The sequence below is a fragment of the Nuphar pumila genome, chromosome 4 (genome assembly GCF_984573655.1).
Source record: "Nuphar pumila chromosome 4, dmNupPumi1.hap1.1, whole genome shotgun sequence".
NCBI classification, from domain to species: domain Eukaryota; kingdom Viridiplantae; phylum Streptophyta; class Magnoliopsida; order Nymphaeales; family Nymphaeaceae; genus Nuphar; species Nuphar pumila.
In genome coordinates, this window is record NC_143252.1 from 1,047,313 (window position 1) to 1,075,181 (window position 27,869).

General features: G+C 37.7%; 1 protein-coding gene across 2 annotated transcripts in view; it reads left to right on the plus strand.

Moving 5' to 3' along the window:
* Nucleotides 1-27,869, plus strand: part of LOC149839009 (sister chromatid cohesion 1 protein 4-like) — an 88,205-nt gene that overhangs the window by 15,020 nt on the left and 45,316 nt on the right. The window contains exons 5-13 of one of the 2 annotated variants that reach the window (XM_090002216.1): nt 2,709-2,773; nt 2,951-3,429; nt 3,505-4,038; nt 4,219-4,293; nt 5,076-5,129; nt 5,242-5,676; nt 5,822-5,966; nt 6,087-6,223; nt 6,545-7,785. In XM_090002216.1, coding sequence (XP_089858342.1) covers nt 2,709-2,773; nt 2,951-3,429; nt 3,505-4,038; nt 4,219-4,293; nt 5,076-5,129; nt 5,242-5,676; nt 5,822-5,966; nt 6,087-6,223; nt 6,545-7,785 — 3,165 coding nt within the window. The remainder of the gene's footprint in view (nt 1-2,708; nt 2,774-2,950; nt 3,430-3,504; nt 4,039-4,218; nt 4,294-5,075; nt 5,130-5,241; nt 5,677-5,821; nt 5,967-6,086; nt 6,224-6,544; nt 7,786-27,869) is intronic. The other variant, XM_090002217.1, reaches the window with a different exon arrangement.

Below are 27,869 nucleotides of genomic sequence, written 5' to 3' on the forward strand. Positions count from 1 at the left end.
CATCACCCAGGAAGGCCTTGCAGATATGTTAACGGATGGGGGAAGATTATTCCCATGACCGCCCAATCTTGCGACCAGTTGATAGCTGATATGTCTTAGCAAGCAACGCTACCCAAATTGCTCACCGACCTCTAGGCATTCACTCACCTAGCCCTGAGTCACCATACTCGGTTAGGAACACCAAATGTGATCCTTGGGAGAATTAGCCCTAACCCACATATACCTCTTAGCGACCAAACGCTACACGTTAAACATCTCATCTAATTTGAGAGATCCTTAACCAAATCTCCAAAGCCTACGTCCTCTGATCCGTTGGCATACTGCGTAACCGAACAATGCTTCACGTCTGTGCCGCCACACACCGTCGCCTCAACGACGATACCGTTGCCCATTGCATGCCATACTACCACCACACGTCACTAATAGAGCTCAACAACGTGCTTGTCGCATTCCAACAAGCTTGGTCCGGGACATATAGCATAGTTTACTCAAGACAATATATTTTCCTTCCATGGTTTTCTCATCAGTTAGCCATTCTACATATTCTGCTTGTTTGCCTTTTTCATCTCTCTATGCTAGCTCTAGGTCAGTTACTTTGTCTGTGGCCCTAGTTTGGTCAAATGAACCTGTGGACTTTTTTTTGGTTGGCAGTGCCGTGTTGCTTAAATTTTTGTGATTGTTAATGTCTTTTGTTTGGTATTTAGACCAATGTTATCAGTATCAGTGTGTATCGGCTGATACATATCTTATTGCCAGAAAATCGATACGATTCACCCTTGAATCGGCTATTTTTTAATAAATATTAAAAAATACTAAAGATTTTTTTTAATAATTTTAATAGTTTTAACACATATCAGGTTCTGATTGACACGTAATATTTTTTATTATTTTTTTGGTCGATACATAACGATTCACTTGAGTATCAGTATCAGCCGATACACTTTATTCAATGGCCAAACGATTTAGGGCCTATACCAATACTGGCAACATTGATTTAGACAATAGCACCTATTTTTTGTGTCAGAAAGACATGGACACATACACATACGCGACTCACATATGAGACATGACTTCATCAATTTTGCAAAATAATCCATAGTTCAAATTATATATTTTCCTAACATTAGTATACGATGGATTTATTTATGATTTTAATAACGATTTCAACATTATTCTTGAAAGTTCAAACATAGGGAGGGAGGGAGGGAGGGAGTTCTTCCCAACCGTTTGTCTCTTTTCAAAACTTTTAATATGTTCTTCCTTTCTTGAGACTAGCATATCACGTGGATCACATGTATAAGCTTTCACCCTCTTTCTTTCTCTCTCAATTTTTTAGCCATGGTTCATTGTGTCTGATGCCGTCAATCCATGTTGACTATGCTTGACAAAAGTAGTGAACATAGATGTGCATACTGAAAGTAGTCTCACATGCCTTCTTTGAGGGCAATAGCCTTGGCTGATCTACTTTGAGTGGAAATGTGTTTGTGATGCCATTTGTTTTTTTGTCTTTCCCCAAGGATCTTGTCTTGATTTGAGTTTCGGCAGTATCCTTTCCGGAAGTACTCTAGCAGGCTTCTCAACTGCTGGATTTGCTGCCATTAGAACTTATCTTTTGAGTTCTTAATATGGGCTTTGCTATGCCCTTAAAGGAATTCCTCTTTTGTAGAACAATGTGGCTGTTCATTAACAGTTAAAGGTAAATCTCTTTCAGCATTTCTGTATATGGCTCTTACCTTGAGACAGGTTTAATTATATTAGATTGTTATTCTTATAAATTTACCGAAAAAAGAAAGAAAAGCGCTTTCTCATTGGTGTAAGCATATAATATTTGAGATGCACTCTACCTTGTTGAGTTTGTGAATAGGCAGCAGGACCTTGCTGAAATAAAAGAATATGGCTACCACAAAGCAACATCCCTATGGTCCTATTTATGAAAGGAAAGAACTTCAACCATATTTGTTTTTGATGTACATCCTAGTGGTTATGTCCTGTTAACAGAGTTAATTCGATGCTAGCATCTTAGTGTTATTGTTCTTTGCAAGCTGTGGCAAATTTACCAATTTAGCTCCATTATGGATTGGGTTAATCAATAAGTGATAGTCATGCAAGCTGAGAAATAGTCACCCAATAGTTTTCTATTGTTGGTAACCATTGAAATTGCCTGATCAATAAAGACATCCAGAAAAACAACTGGAGATATTAATTTATAAGTTTTTTTTTTCCACCTAGTCATTGACTTCTTCTAACCCCTTCCCTTTGATGTTAATAAGATTTGTTTTCTGGGTTACTCAAAAAGAAAGTGAAAAAAGAGTATCTGTATGATTTTCAGTGATCCGCTTTTTCTGTTTCTTGTGATCATATTCTGTTAGTGGCTATCAATATGAAATGTTTATCCCTGTTTACTAAAACCAACTCGGTATGGCTATTTATGCCCCATTGTAGTTCATTTTCTGCAATAACCTATACTTTGCTAACCAGGATTGAGCGCGCCTTAACTTGATAAATAATGCCATTTTAGCAAACATTCTTAAGCATCCTTTTTCATATGGAAACTTATTGCTGTTTCCCTTTAATTCATTAACCATATTTTTGGTCAATTTAAGAAGGAATGTGGATCTCGCACATTATAAAGTTGACTAAATTTGTTAAAAGGATCTTTGTCTTATGAACCATAGCTAATGTATTAATGATTGATCTGTCTCTTGTAGGACTTTTTCTTCGATAGAGTTCATTCACCTGTTCATACTTCTGTTCTATTGGGCTCGAAAAATGAGTAAGTTTTCTTTGCCTATGTCAACTCTTGATATTTCTTGTTTAATTTTTGTATTTTTGTAGTCTAGTTTGTGATGTTGGACTGAACTCAAATAGTCTTGTTCTTTGTTGATCTTTCTTTTGCTTTAGCGAATCAGAGAATTATGCTATTCTTCACTTTTTGATTCCCTGTCTTCAGTGTGGTTGAGCAGGTACATGATCAAACAAACACATCTATTAGCCCTATGGAGTTGGATGAACATCTTACTGTTGGAAGAAGCTCTGGAAGTACAGAAGATGCACATCAATTTCCTTCTGTTAGTTGTGATCAGCAGGCTGACTTGAATTCTTTAGATCCTGATGGAGGAAATGGTTCTGCTGATATAGTAGGCATTGAAATTCGAACTCCAGAGCTGATCGAAGAGAACTTCCCATCTGCACTTGTTCAAGAACAACTTCCAGATACTGAGGAAAAGGAGGTTGCTTATCCTACTATTCAATGTGCATCTGCTATTCATAGTGAAGCACAGGGACCTTCCACACCTGGGTTAACAGAAGAAGCAATTCCTGCCAATGTTCAGGAACTTCCTAGCTTGGGCACCCTGAGAAAGAATTCCATTTCATATGCTGGGGACCCTATTTTAGATGGGTCTGACAATTGTAAACCTGACTCTGAAGGTATTGCTTTGCATGATTGAACTTTGTTTGGCAACTTGGTTAGTGCTGCTGTCTAAACTTTTCTTGTGGTTCCAGAATCGGAAGAGAACACTGGAAGTCCTGTTAAGGGGAAGAGCTTGGGGACTGTGCCAGCATCTGAATCATTAGGTTCGTCTGTGTTGAATGATGTGAACCACGATGAATTTTTCATGCAAATGGATCGGGTCTCAGATGTCATGCAAGCCATGCCTACTGATAACCATGATGCCTGCGGACATCAGAGCCCTAATAGTCTGAATGATGCCATAATTGTAGCTGAGTCTAGTGATCCCAAAGATTCAAAATTATCAGATATTACCTGCCAAGAAATATCGACAGATTCAACAGTGGTTGACCATGTTAGGTGTAAGGATGGTTCTCTCCCTCAGCATATCATCACCCTAGCTTCTGCTGAAACTGATGATAGCACATATGCTGGCAATCATGTACTGCATGCATGCAGTAAAGTTCACCAAATGGCTGACACTGAGAATTTGCAAGATGGATCTTCGGAAGAACGGGCAATTTCATCAAACAAAGTGGTGGAAATTGGTGAGCATGACACATCGGGAAACGAGAAGCCATTGCATGGTAATGGTGCTTCTACAGCAGTTGATTGTCATGGTTATTTCCTTTTGAAACTTTCTGCATCACTTCCAATCTGAGATTTTCATTTTTTCAGACCTTTTCCACAGGCCATCATCTCTCTCTCTCTCTCTCTCTCTTCCCCTTTGTTGTTTTCTTGGATTTTTCATGCATTATTTGTTACAGAGACAGCATTGGAAGACACATCAGTGGAGGATGGGACATTTGACTGTCTTGCTTCAACATCTTTGGAATTGCATGGTTGGTATTTCATGCACTTCTTTGTTAGCTGTTAGTTTTGTCTTTGGCAGTATTTTCTAGTTGTCCCTTTTAATGGAAAGTTCGAACCGTACTCTCCAGTATTGGTCTCAGCTATTTCCTGGAGGGTTTTGCTCATGGGATTAAAAGAAATTGGTTTTTCTTTAGAAAATCTTGGGTTTTAAAAAAATATTAAAGCATGTAAAATGAATGCAAAACATAACAAAAGGATCAGTTTTATTTGTAAATTTTAAAAGTAATAAAAAGTTTTAAAATGAAAATACAACAAACAAACAACAACAACTACGCCTTCATCCCAAAACAATTGGGGTCGGCGATATGAACCAAAAACGCAAATCATTTTAAAAGAAAATAAAGAATAAAAATAATATTTAAATTATATAAGAAAAAGAAGTTTTTTTTTGAGAAGTAATAATAAGACAAAATTATTGCGATAGTATCATGTTATTTTCAGTTATAACAATATGTCAGAAATTTCATGCTATTTTCCAATTTGTTTCAAAAAATCTTTTTATGCATGATATTTGCCGACATTGGTGACTTTTTAAACTAACTTTAAAGGTATGTGCAAGTCCATATATTGGACTTCAATTTTCATGTATTAGTGGTTGTTCAGCAGAGGGAGGAATCTGCCCAGTTGTTGGTGTAGGGGCAATGGCATCATCATTTTGTGATGCTGAAATCCTCTTTTCTGATTTAAAAGGTTGTTTCTTTTTTCTTAAACTATTTGAGCATGTGTTACTTCTATGTTTGCCTTGTTCCAGATCGAGAAATGGAGAAAAACCCAGAGAAGACCTCAGAGATGGAGCAATTGGATGGTAAATTTGCTTCCAGATTTTTCTGTCTTACAGTTGTATGCTCTTTCAAGTTATCTTGTGAAAGTCTTTGATAATCCTCTTCTGACTGCAAGTCTTCTCATTACTTTTTAAGGGGAAGGCTGTCCATTAATGGAAGTCACTCAGGCAAATATGTCTTCAGAGCAGAAATCAGATTCCTCCCCATCTGCAGAAGTGCTGGTGCTAAACAATGCAGATAGTGGATGCTTAGGCGTTGCCCTACCAGAGGATGTACATGCAGAGATATCTGATTATCCACAACTTGAAACATTATGTTCAGCCCCCCCAGAGGTGTCAGATCTGCAGGAAGATTTAGTTGCTAAGGATTCCTCTGCACATGATTCTTGCCTTGTGACTGGTAAAAGTAGTATTGATGTTGGAGAGGCTATTTCAGGGAAAAAGCGCAGGTTAATGGATAGCACACCTGTCTTACTAGATGGAAATCCATCTAAGTTATCTAAGCCTTCCCAATCTACAAGAAGTGTGAATTTTATTCCTAATGATGATAATGTATTGGCTTCTATCTTAGGTAAGAAATCAGGTTTTTTATTTCAATGCTTATGGCTTTAGTTTTGGTTTGCTATGCTGTTTTATCTAGTAGGGACTTTTGATTGCCATCTTTTCTCCTGGATTCACTCATGTTATTCCCCCATTAATTATTCTTTTCTCTTTAGTTGGAAGGCGAACTCCTATATTCAAAATAAAACCTACTTCATCTCCTGCTGAAATTGTACCTTCCAGACGTTCTCGAGCAACAGTTAAGGCAATTACTCAGAAGCGGAAGGTTCTGTTAGATGACACAATGGTCTTGCATGGCAAGTACGTCCATTTCTCTGTTGAAGTTATGTATTTATTTGTTCCAGTATCTTCTGTCACTTTGTCTTCCAGTGACATACTTGATCATTTATTAGTCCTTATCTGCTACTTTGATGCTACCAGTACAATACGGCAACAGCTGACAAGTACAGAAGATATACGTCGGGTGCGAAGGAAGGCACCATGTACCACTCCTGAGATATGGAGAATTCAGAAGCTTGCATCAGCTGATGAGATTTTTAGTGAGCCATTATTAACTGGTAATATTATTAAGCAGTATATTGCTTCATTGCATTTTCGTGTTTTTGATCTTCTTGTACTTTCACTATTCTTCTTATGTTTCTCTTTTTGCCAAGAAATATTGTTAGTATGCCCTCCATTCTTTCCTACATATATTGGATCAGACTCTAGTATTTTGTGTACTTGATGTTTCTGGACTAAATTCACCATGCTTGTAGTCGCCTAGGGAACATAGGTCATTATCTGCTTGGGGTCCTCAATAGATATGATCGATGTACCTGTTTATGAGTTCATTCATGTTTGATCACGAGTTGTTGAATGCATCTTTTTTTGGCTTTCAGGAATATGCCCACAGCTTGCTTGTCTATATAGTAAAATCCTTAGTATGACTGATGATGGAGCTTTGTGTGTAATATCAAAAGATACAGAACCTATTGGAAGCTCAGACCTTATCAAGGAACCTAGTGTTCAAAAGGTAGATAAGCTCTTGAGAAATTCCCCTGAAAATAACAGTCTTCAAGTTCAAGAATCTACAGATACACTTATGGAGACTGAGAACTGTCTATCTCATTCACATGGAGGAGGTGTGCAGGGTCCAACTCAAACCGTAACACATGAACCAGGAATGTGTATCACATCGGCAGATAATGGCGCATTAGTATCACCTGTGCACGATGGTAGAGAGAATGACTGTGTACCGACTGAGAGACCTTTTCATGGGTCAGTGGAAGATGACATGCTGGTGGGACCTCCTGTAAGTGAAGAACCTATAGAGAATAATGTGTCCAATGATTTGATAAAGCTTCCTCCTGCTTCTACTCTAGATGAAGTCAGTGGAATTGATCCTTCTCACTCTGATAAGGGTTCTGCTGATGGTACAGTTGAGGTAAATACTGTGGAAAATCATTCTGATTCTCATTTGCATGTAAATGATCAAGATTTAGTTGTTCAACCTGTTGACAAAATATTGGAGGTTGATGATGAATCTTTGGATACATTTAGTTTCGTCGAGGGTGCACCTATTGAAGGAGATATCTCACTGATGAAATCAACTGAAGACAAGCATATTCTGGCAGATAATAGCAAAAATATAGTCATTGAGAATCATGACATCTTGGGTGAGAAAACTAATGACGGGGCTGTCAATATAGTTGATGTACTGAACTGTCCACTGCAAAGTGATCTTCAACTACAAAGGCTTGATAATGGTGATGTATCATCTCCCATGCTTCCTTGTTCTCCTCAATTAGGACCTTCTGTGCCCCATGGAAATGAAACTTTAAGTTCAGAAGCGACTGCTGATGAATATACATCAGAAGGAATCAGAAGAGAGTCGGTGGTTTCAGCTGAGGATAAAGTTATGACCGAAATAGTTGGTCTTGATAGCAATATTTCAACTGAGCATAAGGATCTACATAATGGTGCACTTTGTCCAGCGTCACTGCAGTCAGAAACACAGATTGTTTCCATGCATATTGTAGATGCTACTGATCATGAAACCAATAGGGATCCTCTACAGGATAATCAACATGCTATTGAGGATGTCTCTGCCAGAAGAGACTTGGATGATAATTTAGTTGAGGTCAGTCTCCTTAGATCTGTCTTGCTTTAAGCAATATTTACTTGAGTCTGCTTCAATGATGTTTTTATTCTTATTATCTTATTGTTGTCATTTGCTAATATCACAAGTTGGCCACTGCATTGTGCACAACTCTTGAATCTTAATACATGTAATGGGCTGCTGATCACAATTATTGTCTTGTGATTGTAGTTGATATCAGCATCTTCATTGCGCACTTCTAGTATGTGAAACTCAACAGGTTTTAACAGCAATGCCATGTCTGGTAAACAATCCACATCATGGGTCAATATTTAGAAGTTGGAATCAAATGCATCTTTAAAGAGGAGTGAAAAAGATGAAAGGCTAGTGTGTGTGTGTGTTTTAAAACCCAGTGACTTGGGAATAGACTCAGCGATGCTTGACCTGTGACTCAGCCTGATCAACTCGCTGACTCAACTGGGTCATGATAACAATTAAATGTATAAAATCTGTAGTTATATATATATATATATATATATATATATATATATATATATATATATATATACACACACACACACACACACTCGATAAACAATTATGTGTACATACATATATATTATGTGAAATATGTGCATTATATACTCATATACACATACATAAATAAATAAATAATATTTATGACTCGGTTGAGTCATAAGTTGAACCAACCAAGTCACGGCCGAGTCATATGGAAACTTGGATAACTTGACCGAGTCGACTTGTGACTCAGCTGTGTCTTATGGAAAACCTGGTCATTCATTAGCTTGACCCATTGAATGGCTGAGTCAAGCCGGGTCCACTGAGTCAACAAGTCGACTCAGCAAGTTTAAAACACTGGTGTTTTTGTTATCTGTGCTCATATGCGTGCACACAAGAAATAGGAACCACCATGGGAGAAACTCTTGAAGTTTCATATAAGCCAGAAATAGGGCTATCAAGTTGTGCAAGTAAACTGCATGTGAAGAAGACAAAAAGAAACTATAGCTTGATGCATCGTTTAATTTGGTAAAAAACAAATCAAATCGGCCAAAATATTTCAAAAGGTGGACAGTACAATGTCCTTTTTGAATTTTGGTAAGTGAAAAGTATGGCTGCATTGTAATGAAATCAAGAGAGAGAGAGAGAGAGAGCAAGCAATCACAAGGCCACTAATGCGCTGAGCACACGAGCCACTACGGGCCAACACAAGAGCTCAATAGAGTTCATAAGCACAAGCCACTAAGGGCTGAACACAATATAAAAAATCTAATTTTATTAACACAAAATGCTTAAGAAAAGCATATCTTACATGAGGGGGAAGGTCCCCTATATAACACACAAAATGAGGGAAAGAGGGAGCTCAACTAGCAGTTGGGCTAGTCCAACGACTAGTTGAGCTAGCCGTTGGACCAGCCGAATGGCTAGAAATAGAAGGACAAAATGCCCTTGATGGCTTTTTTGTCCTAAAATACATAAAACATAAAATAAAAGAAAAGAAATAAAAAAATACATATGTAATCCTAAAATAAATTCTAAAAAGAGAAAAATATATATATATGCATATAAATGTATATATATGATAAAAATACATATGAAAAGTAAGAATAAATATTTAATAACCCCCCTCAAACCGACTGTGAAATGACCGAAAGTTTTTCAAGGATAAAAGAAAAACACGACGAGGGCAATGTTTTGGTAAAGAAGTCAACAAATTGGAATTCCGATGTTACATATGGGAGCTCTATGGTTCCTTTAATGAGTTCCTCACGAAAGTAGTGACAATTTATCTCTATATGCATAGTACTCCTGAAAGGTGTGATTACTCGCAATGTAAATCACACTTTTGTTGTCACAGTACATCTTTGATGGAGTAGTGATGTTGACACCCATATCCTTCGATAGACTTAGCCAAACAATTTTCGTGGTAGTGGTTGTCATTGCTCGATATTCTACTTCTGTGGAAGAGAGCGACACATTTTGTTACTTCTTACACATCCAAGAAATGAGCAAATTGCCAAGAAACATGTTACGAACCGCCACCCCAAACCCATTAACGTTAGTTTGGGATCCATATCTGCCCCAGAGACCCAGTCTGACAGGGATTGGAGGATGCCTTCCCTTTTTGTGGACTCTTAAATCTTTAGAACTCTTTTCTTAGATTTTCTTGGACTCTTATTTTTTTTGGGACTCTATGATAGGCTACATATATAGGTGTTTTGTTCTTGATTGATTTTTAATGAAGATTATTGAGTTTTATTTCTTCTTCGTTCTTGCTTGAGAATCCCCACCTTGAGGGAGTTTCTCCCTCCCCACACCTTACCCTTCCTCTGCGCAAGTCATCGGCCTAGGAGGGAATGCCCATCTCCCTCCTCCTTGCTGGTGACTTCTCTCTTGTTCACGCTCTTGGCAACAAATCAGGAGAGACATCTCTCTCTCTCTCTCTCTCCCTCTATCTCCCTCTCCCTCTGCCTCGTTCGTTGCCCGAGACCTACAAAGACCGTCTCTCTCTAGGATCGACGTTTGGCAGTGGTATTAGAGCGAGGCTTCCTGCAGGACAAAAAACGACGATCGAACGTGGGTAGTCGCATCAGCAAGGGCCCATGCCCTTCTTGAATCCAATTAGGTGCGAATCTGACATTGTTCTTTTGATTTATGTTGTATTTAACTAAATAAGCATTGGGTCTATGATTTTCTTTACGTGATACCCTAGCCGAATCTAGTCTCCGTGTCGGACACCCATTTTCGATAGCTCTCTAGGCATGGCTGATTGATCCCAGCTAGGTTTGTCAACGAGTCGAGTTTGGTTCTAACCCAGGTGAAACGAGACTTGGACCAAATTTTTGTGTATGGCACCGGGTCCAGACCAAGGTCTACTATAAGAGAAACCATACCCGGACCCGATAAGAACTACATGAACCATACCCGATAAGAACTATATGAACCAGACCCGAACCATACTCGGTAAAATAATATTTTTTATCATTTTCAAATTGAAAATTTGCGGGTCTTAATCAGAACTCGGGTCAGACCTGTGTATGGTATAAAGTTTCACAAACTATACCCGAGTCCATGTATTAATCGGACCTTCGGGTTCAGACCCAGTTCTTAATTGGGTCTTCTTATTTGTCACCATACCCCGACCCTATTGGTTTTGGTTTAGGTTGAGTCCGGGTAAACCTGACCCGTTAACACACCTAATCCCAACCCACACCAAGACCAGATTCTTGGTTGGTGCATGTTGACTTAGTTCACACCATTGGGAGGGTCTGACCAACCCACTCGTTTGGTTGAACTCAGCCCGTCGTATCATCAATCTTGTTTGGCGTGCAGGAGCCCTACGCCTAGGGATGCACATGAGCTGACCTCGAGCCGAGCTTGGTCGCTCACATAACCTGGTGTACCGGCTTGGCTCGTGCCGAGCCGAGCTCGGTCTGAACTCAACAGGCAAAGATAGAGAGAAAGAGAGAGAGGTAAACAATGGGCGAACATATGGGACAATTACCTTGACGCAAAGAGGGTACTCAACGTCGAACTTCTCCACCTGAATCGACATCTCGCTGCCATGTTTCTTCGGGGCGTGGATGTAGACATTGAAACAATAGCGGTGGAACAACATATTCCCATCAGAAAAATCAGAGGTCACCACCTTCAGTTCCTTGAGGCTGAACTTGCGTAGACCAGCGACAAATTTTACCAAGTCAATGAGCTCGCTCTTTGGCACACTCGTAGCGGAAGGATTCTTCCCTAGGCAACAAAACAACGAGAAATTTGATGGAAAAAGGGCACATAAGAGCACATCCAAGAGAGAGAGAGAGAGAGAGAGAGAGAGAGAGAGAGAGAGAGAGAGAGAGAGAGAGAGAGGCTCGAGGTTCGAGCGTGGGGGTTGAGGTCGGGTGCAACTGTTGAGGCTGGGGCGGGGGCCTCAAGCTGGAGGCGGGACAACCCATCTATGTTTTTTAATTATTATATGTATATTTTATATTATATAAAATATAATGAGTCGAGGCTATAGAGCCTTATCGAGCTCGTTAGGCCAAACAAGCTTGGCTCATTTGCTTGACCGAGCTTCAAAACATAGTTCAGGCTCAGCTCATTTATGGGATGAGCCAAGCCCGAGTTGGCTTGACTCGTTGTGCTTCCCTACCTACGCCTATTGGGTTGTGCACATTCGGGGTGCTTTCAGTTGGTCACGAGCGTTTGGTACACACATCTTTAGTTTGTACCATTTTTGAGCCACCTGAGATGACGTAGGCTAAAGATATGGTTGGCGAGCTTCGCATGGAGTTCCATGCTCGTGTCAATTAAATTGATGAGAGGATCAATAGGGTGATGCATACCCTATGGGATATAAACTGTTTATATATATATATACCGAAATACCCATCAGGGGTATTTCGGTCATTTCAACTATAATAGGCATCAACCCATTAGGGGCTGACCACCTTTTGATATTTTTTATTCTTTTGTACTTTTCTTTTTTTTGTGAAATGATGGGGTGGCTCAAACTAGTTGTTGGAGCTAAATGTGACCGTTGGGAGCAACCCAAAAGTTAGTTTGAGCTGCTCTCTTGTGGCCTCTTACATTATAAATAGGTCTCTTTTAGCCTTTGTATTTTCAACTCTCTAGAAGAGTATTTCCTATGCAATAACAAGAATATTTTTGACCCTTGTGAGGGTGGTGTGGCTTAATCAATCAAGTGTTTCTCTTGATTGAGTGTGTTATTGCAAGTCCATAAGTGACCTCTCTTTGGATTTGATCCATTTCATTACATGGTATCAGAGCTTTGGTGCTCCTGAAGTATTATTCATTCGGATTATAGCAAGAGGAGGATCATGAGCTTGGTGGAGCATCAAATTTTGGATTGTTGCATTGGGAAGCGCACTATCAAAGAGCTTCTCAATAAATCTTAGATATCTTCCATTTTCTCTCTTTCTCTCTTTATTGTAAAACATGGAGAATGAAAGAGAAGTAATCGTCGCCATTCCTATGCGACTCAATGATACAAACTATGTGATGTGGGCATCCATAGTGAAGCACAAAATATGGGAAAAGGGTCTTTGGGGTTTGGTTGATGGTACCGAAAGAGTGCCTAAACTAATTCTTATCAAAATTGAGAATGGAAAGAAGGTTGCTCTTTAAGGAGAAGAGATGTCTAAAGCCGTCTCCGATTATGAAAAGAAATGGAAAGAGTGGAGGATGAGTCATTCCAAGATAATTAAATGGCTCATCAATAGTGTGGGCATCTACAAGTGCTCTAGCTTAGCGAAATTTGATTTCGCTAGTGATGCATGGAAATATCTTAAAGATATGTATAGTCTGAAGGATATTGCTCACATATGCAATGTGCAAAACAAAGTAAGGACTATGATCCAAGGTGAGATGAGCATTAGGGAATATTACAATGCACTCTATCTTCTCTGGGATGAATTGGCTCTTCTAGAGCTAAAATGACATTGTCCCCTAAATGTAGAACTCCGTGAAAAAAAAATTAGAATGAAGCATTTCTACCAATTTGTTAATGGGCTTAAACCCGAATTTGAAGGGACCAAGTCGTCTCTCCTTCATAGAGGAGGTATACCAACCATAGTTAAACCTCTTGAAGAGTTAACTATGGAAGAAAATAGGTTGAAGAAACCATTCGCTTCAAAGGATGAAGAATCCGTGCTTGCTATGTCAAAGCCCGGTAATCACACTAGGAGTTATATGTTGAAATAGAGCATGCGTATGGATCTGGATCTAGATCCATACGCACGTCAATAAAATAGGCACGATGTTGTTGACATCTTGACGTCATTTTTATTAATGGCATTTCTGTAATATAGTCCTATTGTAAAATTGTTTTAATATATAACGATTAGGGCTTGGAGGCTGCGTTAACTTTAGCCACCCCAGCCATTGTGCATCTTTCTCTCTCTTCTCTATTTTTTGTTTTCTGTGCAGCTTGGATTGTGGTAAAGACTTCTCAAGACATTTGATATGGTATCAGAGCTTCGATTGCGGAACCCTACCACAGAAATGTTCAACAAGATCTGAAGAACGGAGTTTGTTTTTATTCATCTTCGTTTCCTGTCATACTATCTTTTAAATCCCTGTCGGTAATATTTCTGGTACTTCCTTAAATCTCTACTGTGAATCCTCCTTAATTCCTCTTCTCTTTGATGTACGTCATTATCGTTCTTCTATTCTGATTCCTTTAACTTCATGCTATCTGATTTTTCCCCTAAGTCAAGTTGTGATTTTTCCTTTTAATATACAACTTGCACTAGTCTGAATCGTTTCCTTTGTTCCCCATTTTTTTTATATATATATTGTTGGATGTCCATATCATATTTTTTATATATTGCTGTCGTAGTCTAGCATTCACTATTATATCATTTGACGTGGTATCATTCCCGAACTTGTATTTATGTGCTTTTCAATCAGCAGTAAAATCAGTTTTGTGCTTCTCTGCGCAACGTCTATAGGCAGACTATAACTGTTTACATTCTCAACTCTGAAACTAAAAAAAAGGTTTCTTTTTCAAGTATTGGTTGCGCAAGTACATGTTTTATTGAAGCTGTACTGATTTATTAAGTGATCTCAAATCAGTTTGTTTCTTTCCTCCCGTCTTATTTGCTTATTCATTGTTTCATTGATATGGATTCCTTCTCGTCTTTCGATTCCTCTGCAAATTTCTTAAATTAGCTCGTTACAGAAAAACTTACTCATTCTAATTTCTTGACATGGAAGAGAGAAATACTTCCGTTTATACAGAGTCAGGATCTCGATGAGCATCTGGATGGTTCTGTTTATGTACCACCACGTCTTATTTTGTAGGAAACCAAGGATGAGAAGGGTGACACAATTACCAAATCTGTTAAAAATCCAGAGTATACAGCTTGGAGAAAGCGGGATCAGTCTTTGGTTCCTTATATTACGTCAACACTCTCTCAAGAAGTGTTGACTACTCTTTCATATGATTGCACTGCGACAGATCTATGGAGTAAGCTCTCTCAGACATACTCTCAAATATCAGAAGCTCGAGTTATGTACTTGAAAAATGAGTTTCAAAGTTTGAAGAAAGGCTCAATGACAGTTATGGAATACATAGGCCGTATGAGTATTACTGACCAATTGGCTGTTATTGGAAATGCTATTTCAGATAAAGATAAAGTACAACAACTTCTTAATGGATTGGGTCCTTATTTTGACATGTTTACCACAACTTTGTCATGTCTTCCCCACTTGCCCAACTTTGACGATCTTCAGGCGAAACTTCTCCAGCATGAGATGATTATGAAATAAAGGGCGGAAGGAAATGAATCAGCTCGTTCTCACTCAGTTTTGGCCATGGATACTTCTGTAGGTTTTGGACGAGGGAATGAAGGAAATCAAGGAGGCAGAGGCTGATGACGTTTTGGGCAATGAGGACGTGGTATTTTGCTTACACCTAATAGTTCGGGTGTTTTTAATACAGGGAATCAGAGGAGAGTGCCTACTTGTTTCTTGTGTAACAAACGAGGACATGTGAAAGCTGATTGTTGGTTTAATTTGCAGAACAGAGCAAAAATAAACAAAATTGAGAATACGTCAGCTACTCTTGTGGACTCGAAAGCGCCATCTGCAGATGCGCAACAACTTTTGCTATCAGCATTGTCACAGATCACGATCAAGCAAAATGAATAAGGAGAATGGTATGTTGATTCTGGTGCTGCCACACATGTCACGGGTAATGCGGGTAAGTTATCTCACTTATTGCCTTATCTTGAAAAAGGTAGTATGGTTATTAGGAGATGGAACTTATCACTCTATTAGTCATATTGGCAGTGCACATATTCCTATGTCAAAGTCTTCACTTCACTTGTTCAATGTCCTTGCTCCTAATATTAAAAAGAACATTGTCTCTGTGGCTAAACTTGTTGACGATATGAAAATTTCGGTTGAATTTACTCCCTCTGTTTATGTTAAGGATCTACGAACGAAGGAGACGTTCGCTAAGGGGGAGCGACGAGGAAACATGTACGTCTTTAAGGACCCTCAATTCCAGTTCTCCAGTTGGAGCCGTCCAAGCATTCTTCAGTATCTTTGTCTTCAGAGTCTTTGTCTTTCAGTCCATTTGAAGTTTTTTATTCATTTCATTGTAATAAGCCAGATATCTGGCATAGTCGCTTGGGACATTATAGTCGGGGTTTCATTGAAAAACTTGTATCTGATGGTCTTCTTCCAGAGTCTAGTTCATGTTCCTTTTTAGAGAATAAAAAATGTTCATCTTGTGAACTCTGCAAAAGCCATGTTCTTCCTTTTCATATTATTAATAAAAGAGCTTCAAAGCCATTTGAGATTGTTTGTTCTGATGTTTAGGGGCCCGCTCCTATTCCTTTTCTCTCTGACAGTCGTTACTATGTTATATTTATCCCGCTATACTTGGATATATTTCTTGAAACATAAGCATGGAGTTTACCAAATATTTCGGGAATTCCATTCGATGGTCAAAACAAAGTTTTTCTGTAATATTGTGCATTTACAATGTGATGGTGGAGGAGAGTATTCATGGAACGAGTTTATTGCCTTTCTTCGGGATAAAGGAATAAGTCAACATGTTTCTTGCCCCCATACCCCTCAACAAAATAGGGTTACGGAGAGGAAACACCGGCATATTGTCGAAAGTGCGATGAGCATATTACATGACAGCAATGTGCCCATTAGTCTCTGGACATAAGTTTTTCACACATCTGTTCATGTCATAAATCGTCTTCTTATGGTACTTCTGGCTCAGAAATCCCCTTATTATACTTTATTTGGGCAACATCCCTCTTATGATAAGCTACGTGTTTTTGGTTGTGTATGTTATGTATATATTGATTCATCCTTGCGAAATAAGTTTCAGGACAAGGCCGCTAAGTGCAGATTTGTTTGGTATTTGGATGAGTTTGAGTACTTGTAGACGTGTATTGCTCGTTAGTACTACGATGATCGGATGAGACGGTCATGTGACATCGAACAATGTTAAATGCACAATGCTGTAATCGCATAAAATGGTGATTGATCGCCTTCGCAGGCAAGATGCTCGAGTGGTTGAAAGACCAGAGCATGTAGAATGGGTCGCCAGTTAAACAACGCCTGAGACACCCATTCGCCTTTTGTTTCCGTCAAGGAAGATGATGGATCAGTACAAAAACTCCAATGGACAGGTTGTTAACAACCACCCCACGGGCAAAGATCCGACTTCTCCAGTCATTGGAGTTAGGGGAAATGGGCTACAAAAGTTAGCTAAACACTTTTGCAGAAGTTGGATGCATCCGTTGCCAAGTAAGTGCCTTTGGAGAATCCTCTTTCGGCCAAAAGCCATCTCCTTATGAGCGGACTCAACTAGCTATTCGGGTTATTGAAAATACATAGAATAACAGACGCCCGAACTAGTCTCAGTTGTTTCTACGATTCGCGTCTGCGCGTACCCGCAAGCCAGTTAATATCAAAACATAAGTTTGTTCACACTAGTTGATGGGTCATAAGACTTGCTAGTTGCTCGGAAGTTCACATCTTACGATTGAATGAATCGTTATGTTGTTTTTGACAATTACACTGCTTATCTGCTTTAAACTGCTAAATATAATATAATTAAATGGAAGTATTTAATTTTGTTCTACATTGTCTCACTTGTGCACCTACCAGTTTTTTCGTGAAATTGACTCATTTTATGGGCACAAGTCATGAATAGGTCTGTACGGAGTGCGATGGCATAATGGCGTGATGAAATCAAGATGAGACTTTTTTCCTGATGTTTCGCTCCTTAGAACAGTTTGGTAATTTTGCATTAAGGCTTTCTAGAAAACTTTCTTTGTACAAGTTTTAAATTATTATAAAGTGCATTTCATAATCTATTTGGTTTATTAAATGTATGGAGTTTCAAATCTGTTGCGAAAGAAAGTTTGCGCTGTAATGCAGCCAAGATTCATTGACTTGCTATTTCAAACACTATTTTTCGTTGAATTACTATTTAAAAACTCTGATAAACGAATGATTACAAAGCTTTCGAACTTTTCATAAAAAGTTACAAGTCCTGGATTTTGGGGAGTTACAAATATAAATTACGGTTTGCATGAAACCTCAATGCAACACATATAAATTCCAGATTTGAGTCATCTAAAACTATACTCACTCACGATAGTTAGAATGTACTCTACCTTCACCAAAATCGTTGGAATCAAGCACCAACAACAAGAAACATTGGAATGTATATCTCCTTAAAAATGTTGAAATGGAGCTTCACAAAACTGTGGAGATGGAGTTCCTTAAAAAAATCTTTGGGAAATGGAGCTATCCCAAAAATGTTAAACTCGAGTCTTCCAAAATCGTTGGGGATGTAGGAGAATGAGAGGCGTGAATTGAGGGAGTGAGAGGGGCGTTAAAGAGCGAGGGGCATTGAAAGAGAGATGAGAGGAAATGAGGGAAATGAGAATGCGTGAAAGGGAAAGGGTGATAGAGAGAGGGGGGTGCATTCACACATAGCTCTCTCTTATCCTTGTAGGGTTGCCCTAGGCATGGGCCCTATTTTCCTTTATTTTCACTTAACCCTCTCCACTACTTTCATTTTCATTTATTTAATAATCATAGAAAGTTTGTAGGTATTACAACATTCCTAAGCTAATACATTTTACCTTAAAGGAGAGCTGATCGAATGCAAGAATAGAGACATGTGTGCCTTAGAATTCTTATCCAAAGTTAAAAATTTGTGTGACCATCTTGAATTAATTCAACAACCTATTGATGCTCGTAAGGGTCTTTATGACTTACATGGTCTAGGTGAAAACTACAAATCATTTGTTACAGTTGTACCACGACCCAATGCCCAGTCTGACAGGGACTAGAGGACGCCCCTCCCTTTTCGTGGATTCTTAATTCTTTAGAACTCTTTTCTTGGATTTTCTTTTGGGACTCTATGGTAGAATACATATATAGGTGTTTTGTTCTTGATTGATTTTTAATGGAGATTATTGAGTTTTCTATCTTCTTCATTCTTGCTTGAGAATCCCCACCTTAAGGGTGAAAAATAGAATCGGTTATTGGATTGGATTTTATTGGAGCCAGATCCAAACCCGTGTGTGTTATGCACAACCACTTAATAATGGCTTTATTGTAATTTCTATTTTCTGTTGCAGGATAGTTTAGTACCCTAAATTATTGTAAACACAAATATATGTTAATGAAATCAGATCCACAGCCTATGATTGCTGTTGTGGGTATACAGTTGATATCAGCCCTTCCCATCGTGTCTTCCTCTATTCACTGCAACATATCCTGGTGATTCAAGAATTAACATGGTATCAGAGCAAGGCCATTGTTGGATTTCAAGAAGTCTCCAAAAGGTATGACCAGAGGAGACGTCTGATCTCCAAGTCAAGATTCATTTTCCCTATATTCGTTTTCCATCTCCTCTCTCTCTTCTCTTTTACCGAATCTGTCTCTAAACAAAATTTGTTCCACTCTTCCAATCTGAATCTCCTTCTTCTTCTGCTGAGATTTATTTTTGCGTGAAATCAGTTTTTTTTGGATAACACGTCTGTGATCTGGTAAAATCAGATCATCGACTTCTAGTTATTGCTCTTTTGTCTTTCTCTGTTGAACATTAAATCTGAATATTGTCTCTATTTCCTGTCATCTTGTCTCTGTTTTTTTTTAAGAGTTAACGTTCTCCTCTCTCAAATCTATTGTTGTTGTCGTTCATCTCTTGTGGATCAGATTTGTAAGTAACAAATCTGAATATCTCATCTCCCTCTCCTTTTCAAAGTATCAACCGATTTTAGCCTAGTATTCCCCATACACGTGCTTGAGTTTCTAGTGAAATTTCTTTTCTGCTGTGTACTACATTTTTATATCTGTTTTGCACACTATTCAAGGCTGAAGTATATATCTATATCAGGAGGAAATCTGTTTTTTGCGACAAAAAAAAAGGAACAAAAAACATTGGTTGATTGTAGGGTTTGAACGTGACTGTTGGCAGCTGGTTTCAGATCTGATCCTGTTGACCCTAGATCCTAGCCTGTCAAAAAAAGAGTGAAGGAAGGCATGGCTTACACCTCGTGATTGATCTTATTCATGCCTCAGCCTTGAATTGTGTGTGTCTTGTAGTTTCTTTATTCTTGTGTTGTGGATTCTTCTTCGTTCTTCCCATCTCATTCGGGTCTTTTCTCAAGCTTTCTTAATCAACTTGTTTTCGAAAAATTAAACACCTCAAATTTCTTGACTTGGAAGAGACAGATTATTCCTTTTATAAGGAGTCAAGGTCTCCTTGGTCATCTGGATGAAACTACTCCATTCCCGCCAGAATTTGTTGCACGTGAAAGAAAAGGATGACAAAGGGGCGACCTCAACTGTGTATGTCAAAAATCCAGAGTTTGAGACTTGGGAAAAGAAAGATCAGTCAGTTGTGGCCTACATCACTTCAACTCTGTCACAAGAGGTGCTCGTAGCCATACCTGATGATTGTTCAGCCAACCAGCTTTGGAATATATTAGTTTAAACATATTCTCAGGTCTCGCAGGCGAGAATGGTTTTTCTGAAGCGAGAGTTTCAGTTGCTCAGAAAGGACAATATGACCATCATGGAGTATTTGAATAAGATGAAGATTATCACAGACCAACTTGCCATTGTGGGGTTCTGTAATGAGATATTGCGGAAATATAAAGAGTGCATACAAGCACATACAACAATGAATAAAAGAGAAAATATCACAAGTCCACGAAGGGACAATACAAGCAGAAGCCTTTAAGAAGGCAACAATATACAAAGCCTCTTATTGAAAAGAGAGAGAAGCTCTCCAAGGTAAGAATACACAAGGGGGTCACCCATACAAGAGGAAGAGGAGGAAAAAGGAGGGCCAAAGGGCCTCAAAAGGAGAGCCAAAAGGGGGCTCCCATAGAGTCGTTGGGAGCCCCCAACGGTCACATTTGTGACCGTTGGGGGCTCCAACGACTTCTATGTTGGAGCCCCTTTAGGTCCTCAAAAAGAATAAAAAAAGAATTGAAAAAAAAATAAAAATAAAAATTACATTTATTCAAAAAGAAAAATAGTTGTTTTCTAAAACAACTATGTGAAATTACAAAAATACCCCTATCGGGTATTGATGTAATATATATATATATATATATATATATATATATATATATATATATATATATATATATATATATATATATATATATATATAATAGGTACATTTTAACACCCCCCTCAAACTTTACGGGGGAATGACGGAAAGTTTGCCGAGAAGAAACATGAAGCGAGGAGCCGGAAGAGCTTTAGTAAAGAAGTCTGCCAACTGATATTCTGAAGTGACATATGGCAGAGCAATAGTTCCTCGTAAAAATTCGTCACGAACATAGTGGCAATCCATTTCGATATGTTTCGTACGTTCATGAAAAGTATGATTGCTCGCAATATAGATGGCACTCTTATTGTCGCAACACAACTTTGAGGCTTCAGTAATATCAACTCCCATATCTTTAAGCAAACTGCGAAGCCATACAAGTTCCATTGTTGTGGTTGCCATCGCCCGGTACTCAGCTTCAGTGGATGATAGTGAAACTTTCTGCTGCTTCTTGCATCGCCAGGCAATCAATGAGTCTCCTAAAAAGACACAAAAACCAGTAGTTGAGACTCGATCATTGGGATTACCTCCCCAATCTGCATCAGTATAAGCAAGAAGATTCAAAGGGGAAGAGGAGGATAGAAATAGCCCTTTATTGATGGTATTCCGAATGTAGCGGATGATTCGGAGAACCGCACTCATATGCACGGTTGTAGGAGCATGCTGAAATTGACTGACTGAGTGAACCGCATGAGTGATATCTGGTCTGGTGATGGTCAAATATGTAAGAGACCCAATGAGTTGTCTGTACGGTGTAGGATCTTCCAGAAGAACCCCATCCTCTAACCGCAATTTGGCATTAATAACCTCGGGAGTCTCTACCTTCTTATCATCAGAAATCCCAGACTTAGAACATATATCTGCAACAAGCTTCATCTGTGACAAAATATATCCTCTAGGAGAATATGCAACCTCAATTCCAAGAAAATATCTGAGAAAACCTAAATCAGACATATCAAAATTATCTTTCAACATATTTTTAACATTAATAATACTGCTTTGATCATTTCCAGTGATAATCATATCATCAACATAAAGCAACAAAATTACGATACTAGAACCTGCATTTTTAACAAAAAGAGCAGTGTCAGTATAACAAGAATGAAATCCTAATTTTATCATGATATCACTAAAACGATCATACCAAGCCTTAGGGGCTTGTTTAAGACCATATAATGCCTTTAAAAGCCGAAGTGTTTGACCTTGCTTAATATTTATTCCGGGTGGTGGATCCATATAAACTTCTTCACTTAAACTTCCATTTAAAAAAGCATTTTTTACGTCAAGTTGATAAATAGGCCATTTTTTGGTTGATGCGACAGCTATTAAGGTTCTGACACTAGTCATACGAGCTACGGGGGCGAATGTTTCTTCGTAATCAATACCATATTCTTGTGAGTATCCCTTAGCAACCAATCTGGCTTTATATCGTTCTAAAGAGCCATCGCTTTTAGTTTTAACTTTGAAGACCCAACGACAACCAATAGGTTTTTTGTGTGAGGGTAGATCAACTACTTCCCAGGTATTGGCCTTTTTTAAAGCATTTAGTTCAACTTGCATTGCGTCAACCCAATGAGGTATAGATTTAGCTTGATTATAGTGAGCCGGTTCAAAATAAGAATATAGAGTTATCAAGCATGCCCGATAGTTGGGAGTTAAAGAATCATAGGATACAAACCTATTTGGGGGAATTGATATTCTAGAAGAATGCCTAACTTGTGGTTCCTCAATGGATTCGGAAATTTGAGAGTATTTTTCGAGGGCACTAATAGATTTTTCTTGATCTCTTCTTGAGTAAACATTTATATTGGCATCACTATCATGAACATTTGTATTTGAATTACTATCATTTGAGAGTGTTATGTCAAGAGGGGATACCTCGTGAGTGTCATCTATGTTTTCAAGAGAATCTTCTTGTATGTCATCAATAAGATCATATAAGAAGATATAATCGATTTCATTTGTCTCTTCTATTTTATCAAAACCGTTTTCTTCTTCGAGAAATGTTACATCTTTTGAAACATATAGTTTATCATTCTTAAAATCATAACATCTATACCCTTTTTGATTTTCACCATATCCAAAAAATACACATTCAATTGCTTTTGGAGATAACTTATCCCTTTTATGTAGTAGGACAAAACATTTGCAACAAAAAATACGAAGTCGATTAAAATCGGGTGAAAACTTAAAGAGTTTCTCATAGGGAGAAGCATTTTTTAACTTAGAAGAGGGCATTCTATTGATTAGATAGGTTGAGGTAAGAACGACTTCCGCCCAATTTTTTTTTGGAATATTTCTAGACACAAGTAATGTTCTAGCGGTTTCTATAATGTGCCTATGTTTCCTTTCCGCTAGGCCATTTTGTTGAGGAGTCCTAGGACATGACTTTTGATGACAAATGCCATTTTGGTTTAAATAGTTTTGGAATTCGTGAGATAAGTATTCACCACCGGAATCGGATCTTAAAATAAATATGTTACTTTGAAATTGATTTTGAACCTTTTTATGAAAATCTTTAAAGAAAGTAAATACTTTCGACTTATGACTAAAGAAATAAATCCAAACATACCGAGTAAAGTCATCAATAAACGTAACATAATATGAATTGCCCCCTTTAGACATAACCGGAGAAGGACCCCAAACATCCGAATGCACCAATTCAAAAGGCCTTGATGAAAAAAAGGATCTAGTTGGAAAAGGAATAGACTTCATTTTTCCAAAAATGCAATCTTTGCAATTAATTTCTTTTTCCTTACAAAATTTGTTTCCAAAAGGAAAGAGATACATTTTGGAATAACTTGGATGACCAAGTCTTTTATGCCAAGTTTTCATATTTTTTTCTTGGACATAAGAACAAAAAAAGTTTGTAGGGAGATCAAGATGGTCCATATAATAGAGGTCTCCTTTTCTATGGCCTTGCCCAATCCGCTTTCCGGACCGGAGATCCTGCACAAAGCAACCATTAGATGAGAAAGATATTTCACATCCATGGTCGGCAATTTGAGAAACCGAAAAAAGGTTTAAATTTAATTTGGGAACAACTCTTACTTTTGGAACACAAAAGTTTTGTGAATCTTTAAAAGAGCCAATACTTGAAATTTTCAAAAAGGTTTCATCGGCCGTTGAGACACAAGAGTCCTTTGAATTGATGCAAACATCACTAAGTGCATTTTCATGAGGGGTCATATGAAAAGAAGCTCCGGAATCAAGGATACAAGAATACGTACCGGGTGATGATGTTGAAGCAATGGCCGCACCCGATGTGGAGGAAGAAACTTTTAACATTTGTTGGAGAGCCATAGATATTTGTCCAAGAGTTTCTTTAATGTCATTGTTTTTGCCTTCATCTTCTTTGGTGGTGGTTTCTTCAAGAGAGGCTACTTTAGGCTTGAAGGTTCCCATAAGCTTTGGACAAGCGGGTCTAATGTGACCCGGCTCATTGCAATAATGACAAACAATCATTTTTCTTCCTCCATTGTAGTTCCCTTGTTTCCCAAAATGAGGAGGCTTATAGGTTCTAACATTGTTACCCGGTTTGGATACGGCAAGGACTTCATCAACATGCTTACTCATGCCAAGCCTTGTCTCCTCTTGAGTGATTTCGGCAATAGCATCCTCAATAGGAGGAAAAATAGATCTATGGAGAAGTGAGGATCTCACTTGCTCAAATTCGGGACGTAGCCCAAAAAGAAATTGAAACAATCGCTCTTGTTCCATTTGTTTTTGTCTTAAATCAACATCTTCCATAGAAACCCACTTTGGCTCTAAGAGAGCCAATTCATCCCATAGTGGGTTTAGAGCACTATAGTAGTCTTGAATGCTAGAATCACCTTGCTTGGTGGTTCTAACCTTTTCTTGCAAGAAGTATGCTCTTGCAAGATCCTTTTGGGTATACATACCCCTCATAAAGGACCAAGCCTCATTGGCTCTACGAAATTTAGCTATATTAGCACATACCTTAAGCTCCACATTGTTTATAAACCACGCAAGGATTTTTGCGTGATTGCTTTCCCAATCTTCCACTTCCTTTTGATGATTTTTAATGGCCTTGAGACGAGCATCTCCCTCAAGAGCTTTTTCTTGATCTTCTTCCATCTTCGTGAGCATAAGCTTAGGTTCCGGAACGGTCCCCATGACATAACCCCAAAGCTTCTTACCTTTGAGATTATTCTCCATTGTCGATGCCCACATCATATAGTTCTTTCCATTGAGCTTGAAAGAAAGATCAATCTTTGTCTCCATGATGTTGCCAAGAAGTGAGAAGATGTTCACTAAAATAAGAGATACACGAACCACACCTTTCCTTCAAGAATCGAGTGGCTCTGATACCATGTAATGAGATATTGCGGAAATATAAAGAGTGCATACAAGCACATACAACAATGAATAAAAGAGAAAATATCACAAGTCTACGAAGGGACAATACAAGCACAAGCCTTTAAGAAGGCAACAATATACAAAACCTCTTATTGAAAAGAGAGAAAAGCTCTCCAAGGTAAGAATACACAAGGGGGTCACCCTCTATTTATACAAGAGGAAGAGGAGGAAAAAGGAGGGCCAAAGGGCCTCAAAAGGAGAGCCAAAAGGGGGCTCCCATAGAGTCGTTGGGAGCCCCCAACGGTCACATTTGTGACCGTTGGGGGCTCCAACGACTTCTATGTTGGAGCCCCTTTAGGTCCTCAAAAAGAATAAAAAAAGAATTGAAAAAAATAAAATAAAAATAAAAATTACATTTATTCAAAAAGAAAAATAGTTGTTTTCTAAAACAACTATGTGAAATTACAAAAATACCCCTATCGGGTATTGATGTAATATACAGAATTTATATATATATATATATATATATATATATATATATATATATATATATATAATAGGTACATTTTAACAGGTTCAAGGTAAGTGACATATGTATGGTCCAGCAGACTCTGAGTGGGCTAGGGCCTGATTACAACATGATCGTTACTTTTCTACTATGCTTGCCTGTCCTCCCTACTTTTGAAGAGTTGCATGCCTAAGTTGATTCAATATGAAATGATTATCAAGGGTTTTTTTGAGAAGTCACGGTCTCACACAAATACTCCGGAGGTTGTGATCATTGCAAAATTTTTCCTCTTGTGTTCCCTCTTTTCCTTCTCTTTACCTTTCTAGTCTCTATTTCATTTTTGAGGGGGGAATAAAATATAGAAAAGAAGAGAGAAGAGAAAAGAAAGAAGAGAGAAACTCTTTTGCAAAGGTCTCACTTGACCTTAATTTTGAAAATGTTTTGAAATTACTCGCTTCCGTTTTGAAAATTTGCGGGAAAAATGAAGAGACGGGATTCGCTCATCGGTACGAGGTTCGACCGTTCCTGGCACCTTTACCAGGGGTAATCGAACCAAGGATCGAACTTATGCCTTTTACTTTACCTAAATGTTATCTAAAAATTTATTCTAAGTCTAAAATGCACAAAGAATCATGTTTTTGCAATGCAAATGCAAAAATGTATGCTTTTGAGAAAATAATTTGAAAATTTTGGGATTTTTCAAATGATTCCAAAATAAATTTGATGATGTAGTGAAGAAATGATTCAAATGGTTGAATTTGATTTGAAAAAGTTAGATTTTGAATCTAACTTAGAACTTGAAATATATCTGGAAAGAGAGACTTGAAATTCCAAGTCTTGGAATAATCAGAGTTTGAAAAATGCATTTTTGAATTTGAAGAAATAAAAAGAAGATTTTGGAATTAGAGATAGAATTTTGAGAAAAATGGAGTTTTCAAAGTAAAAAATGAACTTTGAATTTGAATGGATTGATTCTGAAAAAAGAATTTCTTAATTTTAGAATCTGAAAGAGGAATTGAATTTGGATTTAGACTTAAGAAATGGATTTAAAAATGATTTTTGAAAGTAGGAATTGGAAATGGAAGTGGATTTGAAATCTGGAATCTTAGATGGAATTTGATCCGAATTCTGGAATCCTAGATGGAATTGGCTCCTAAGTCTGGAATCCAAGATGGATTTGAATCCGAAATCTGGAATCCTAAACAGAATTAGATCCGAAGTCTGGAATCCAAGACGAAGTTGAATCCGAAATCTGGAATCCTAAATGGAATTGGATCCGAAGTCTGGAATCCAAGATGAAATTGAATCCAAAATCTGGAATCCTAAATGGGATTGAATTTGAAAATCTGAATCCAAGATGGAATCGGATTTGAAATCTGGATTCTTAGATGAAATTGGATTTGAAATCTGGAATCCTAGATGGGATTGGATCCAAAATCTGGAATCCAAGATGGAATTAGAAGATGTTATCTGGATTTGAGAATCCAAATTGAATTTGAAAGTAGGCTTGAATTTAGGGAAAATCAAAATTTTGATTCAGAATCGATCTCAAAACCTTGATTTTGAATTGAGAATCAAGACTCAATCTTTTAGATAGAACTTTTGGAGATTTTGGAAAATGAAGAATAAACCTTGATTTTAAAACTTGAATTTTTTAAATCAGGTGATGAATCTGGAAATTCCAAAGTTTAAATTGAACCTTGAAATTCAATCTAAGATATTGAATTGAATTTAAAATCGAATCTTGAAAATGAATTCGAATTTTCAAAGTTGAATTGAACTTTGAAATTGGATTTTGAATTGGAAATTGAATTTGGAATATAGAAGTGAATTCGGAATTTCAAAGTCAAATTGGACTTTGAAATTGAATTTTGAATTTTCAAATGAGATAGAATTTGAGAATAAAAGGATGAATTTGAATTGAAGGTTGATTTGAGAAGTGAAGAAGATATTTAAAGAATTATCTCAAAATCACTTGGATTCTGAAATAATATGAAAAGAATTTTGAAAAATATGATGTAATTCTATCCTAAATGCTGAAATGAATTAAAGAATTTTGAAAACTGGATATTGAAAAAGCATATTTCATTCTTTTAGTGAATTGAAATAAAATTGAAAATATAATACATCTCTGACTATGACCATAAAATG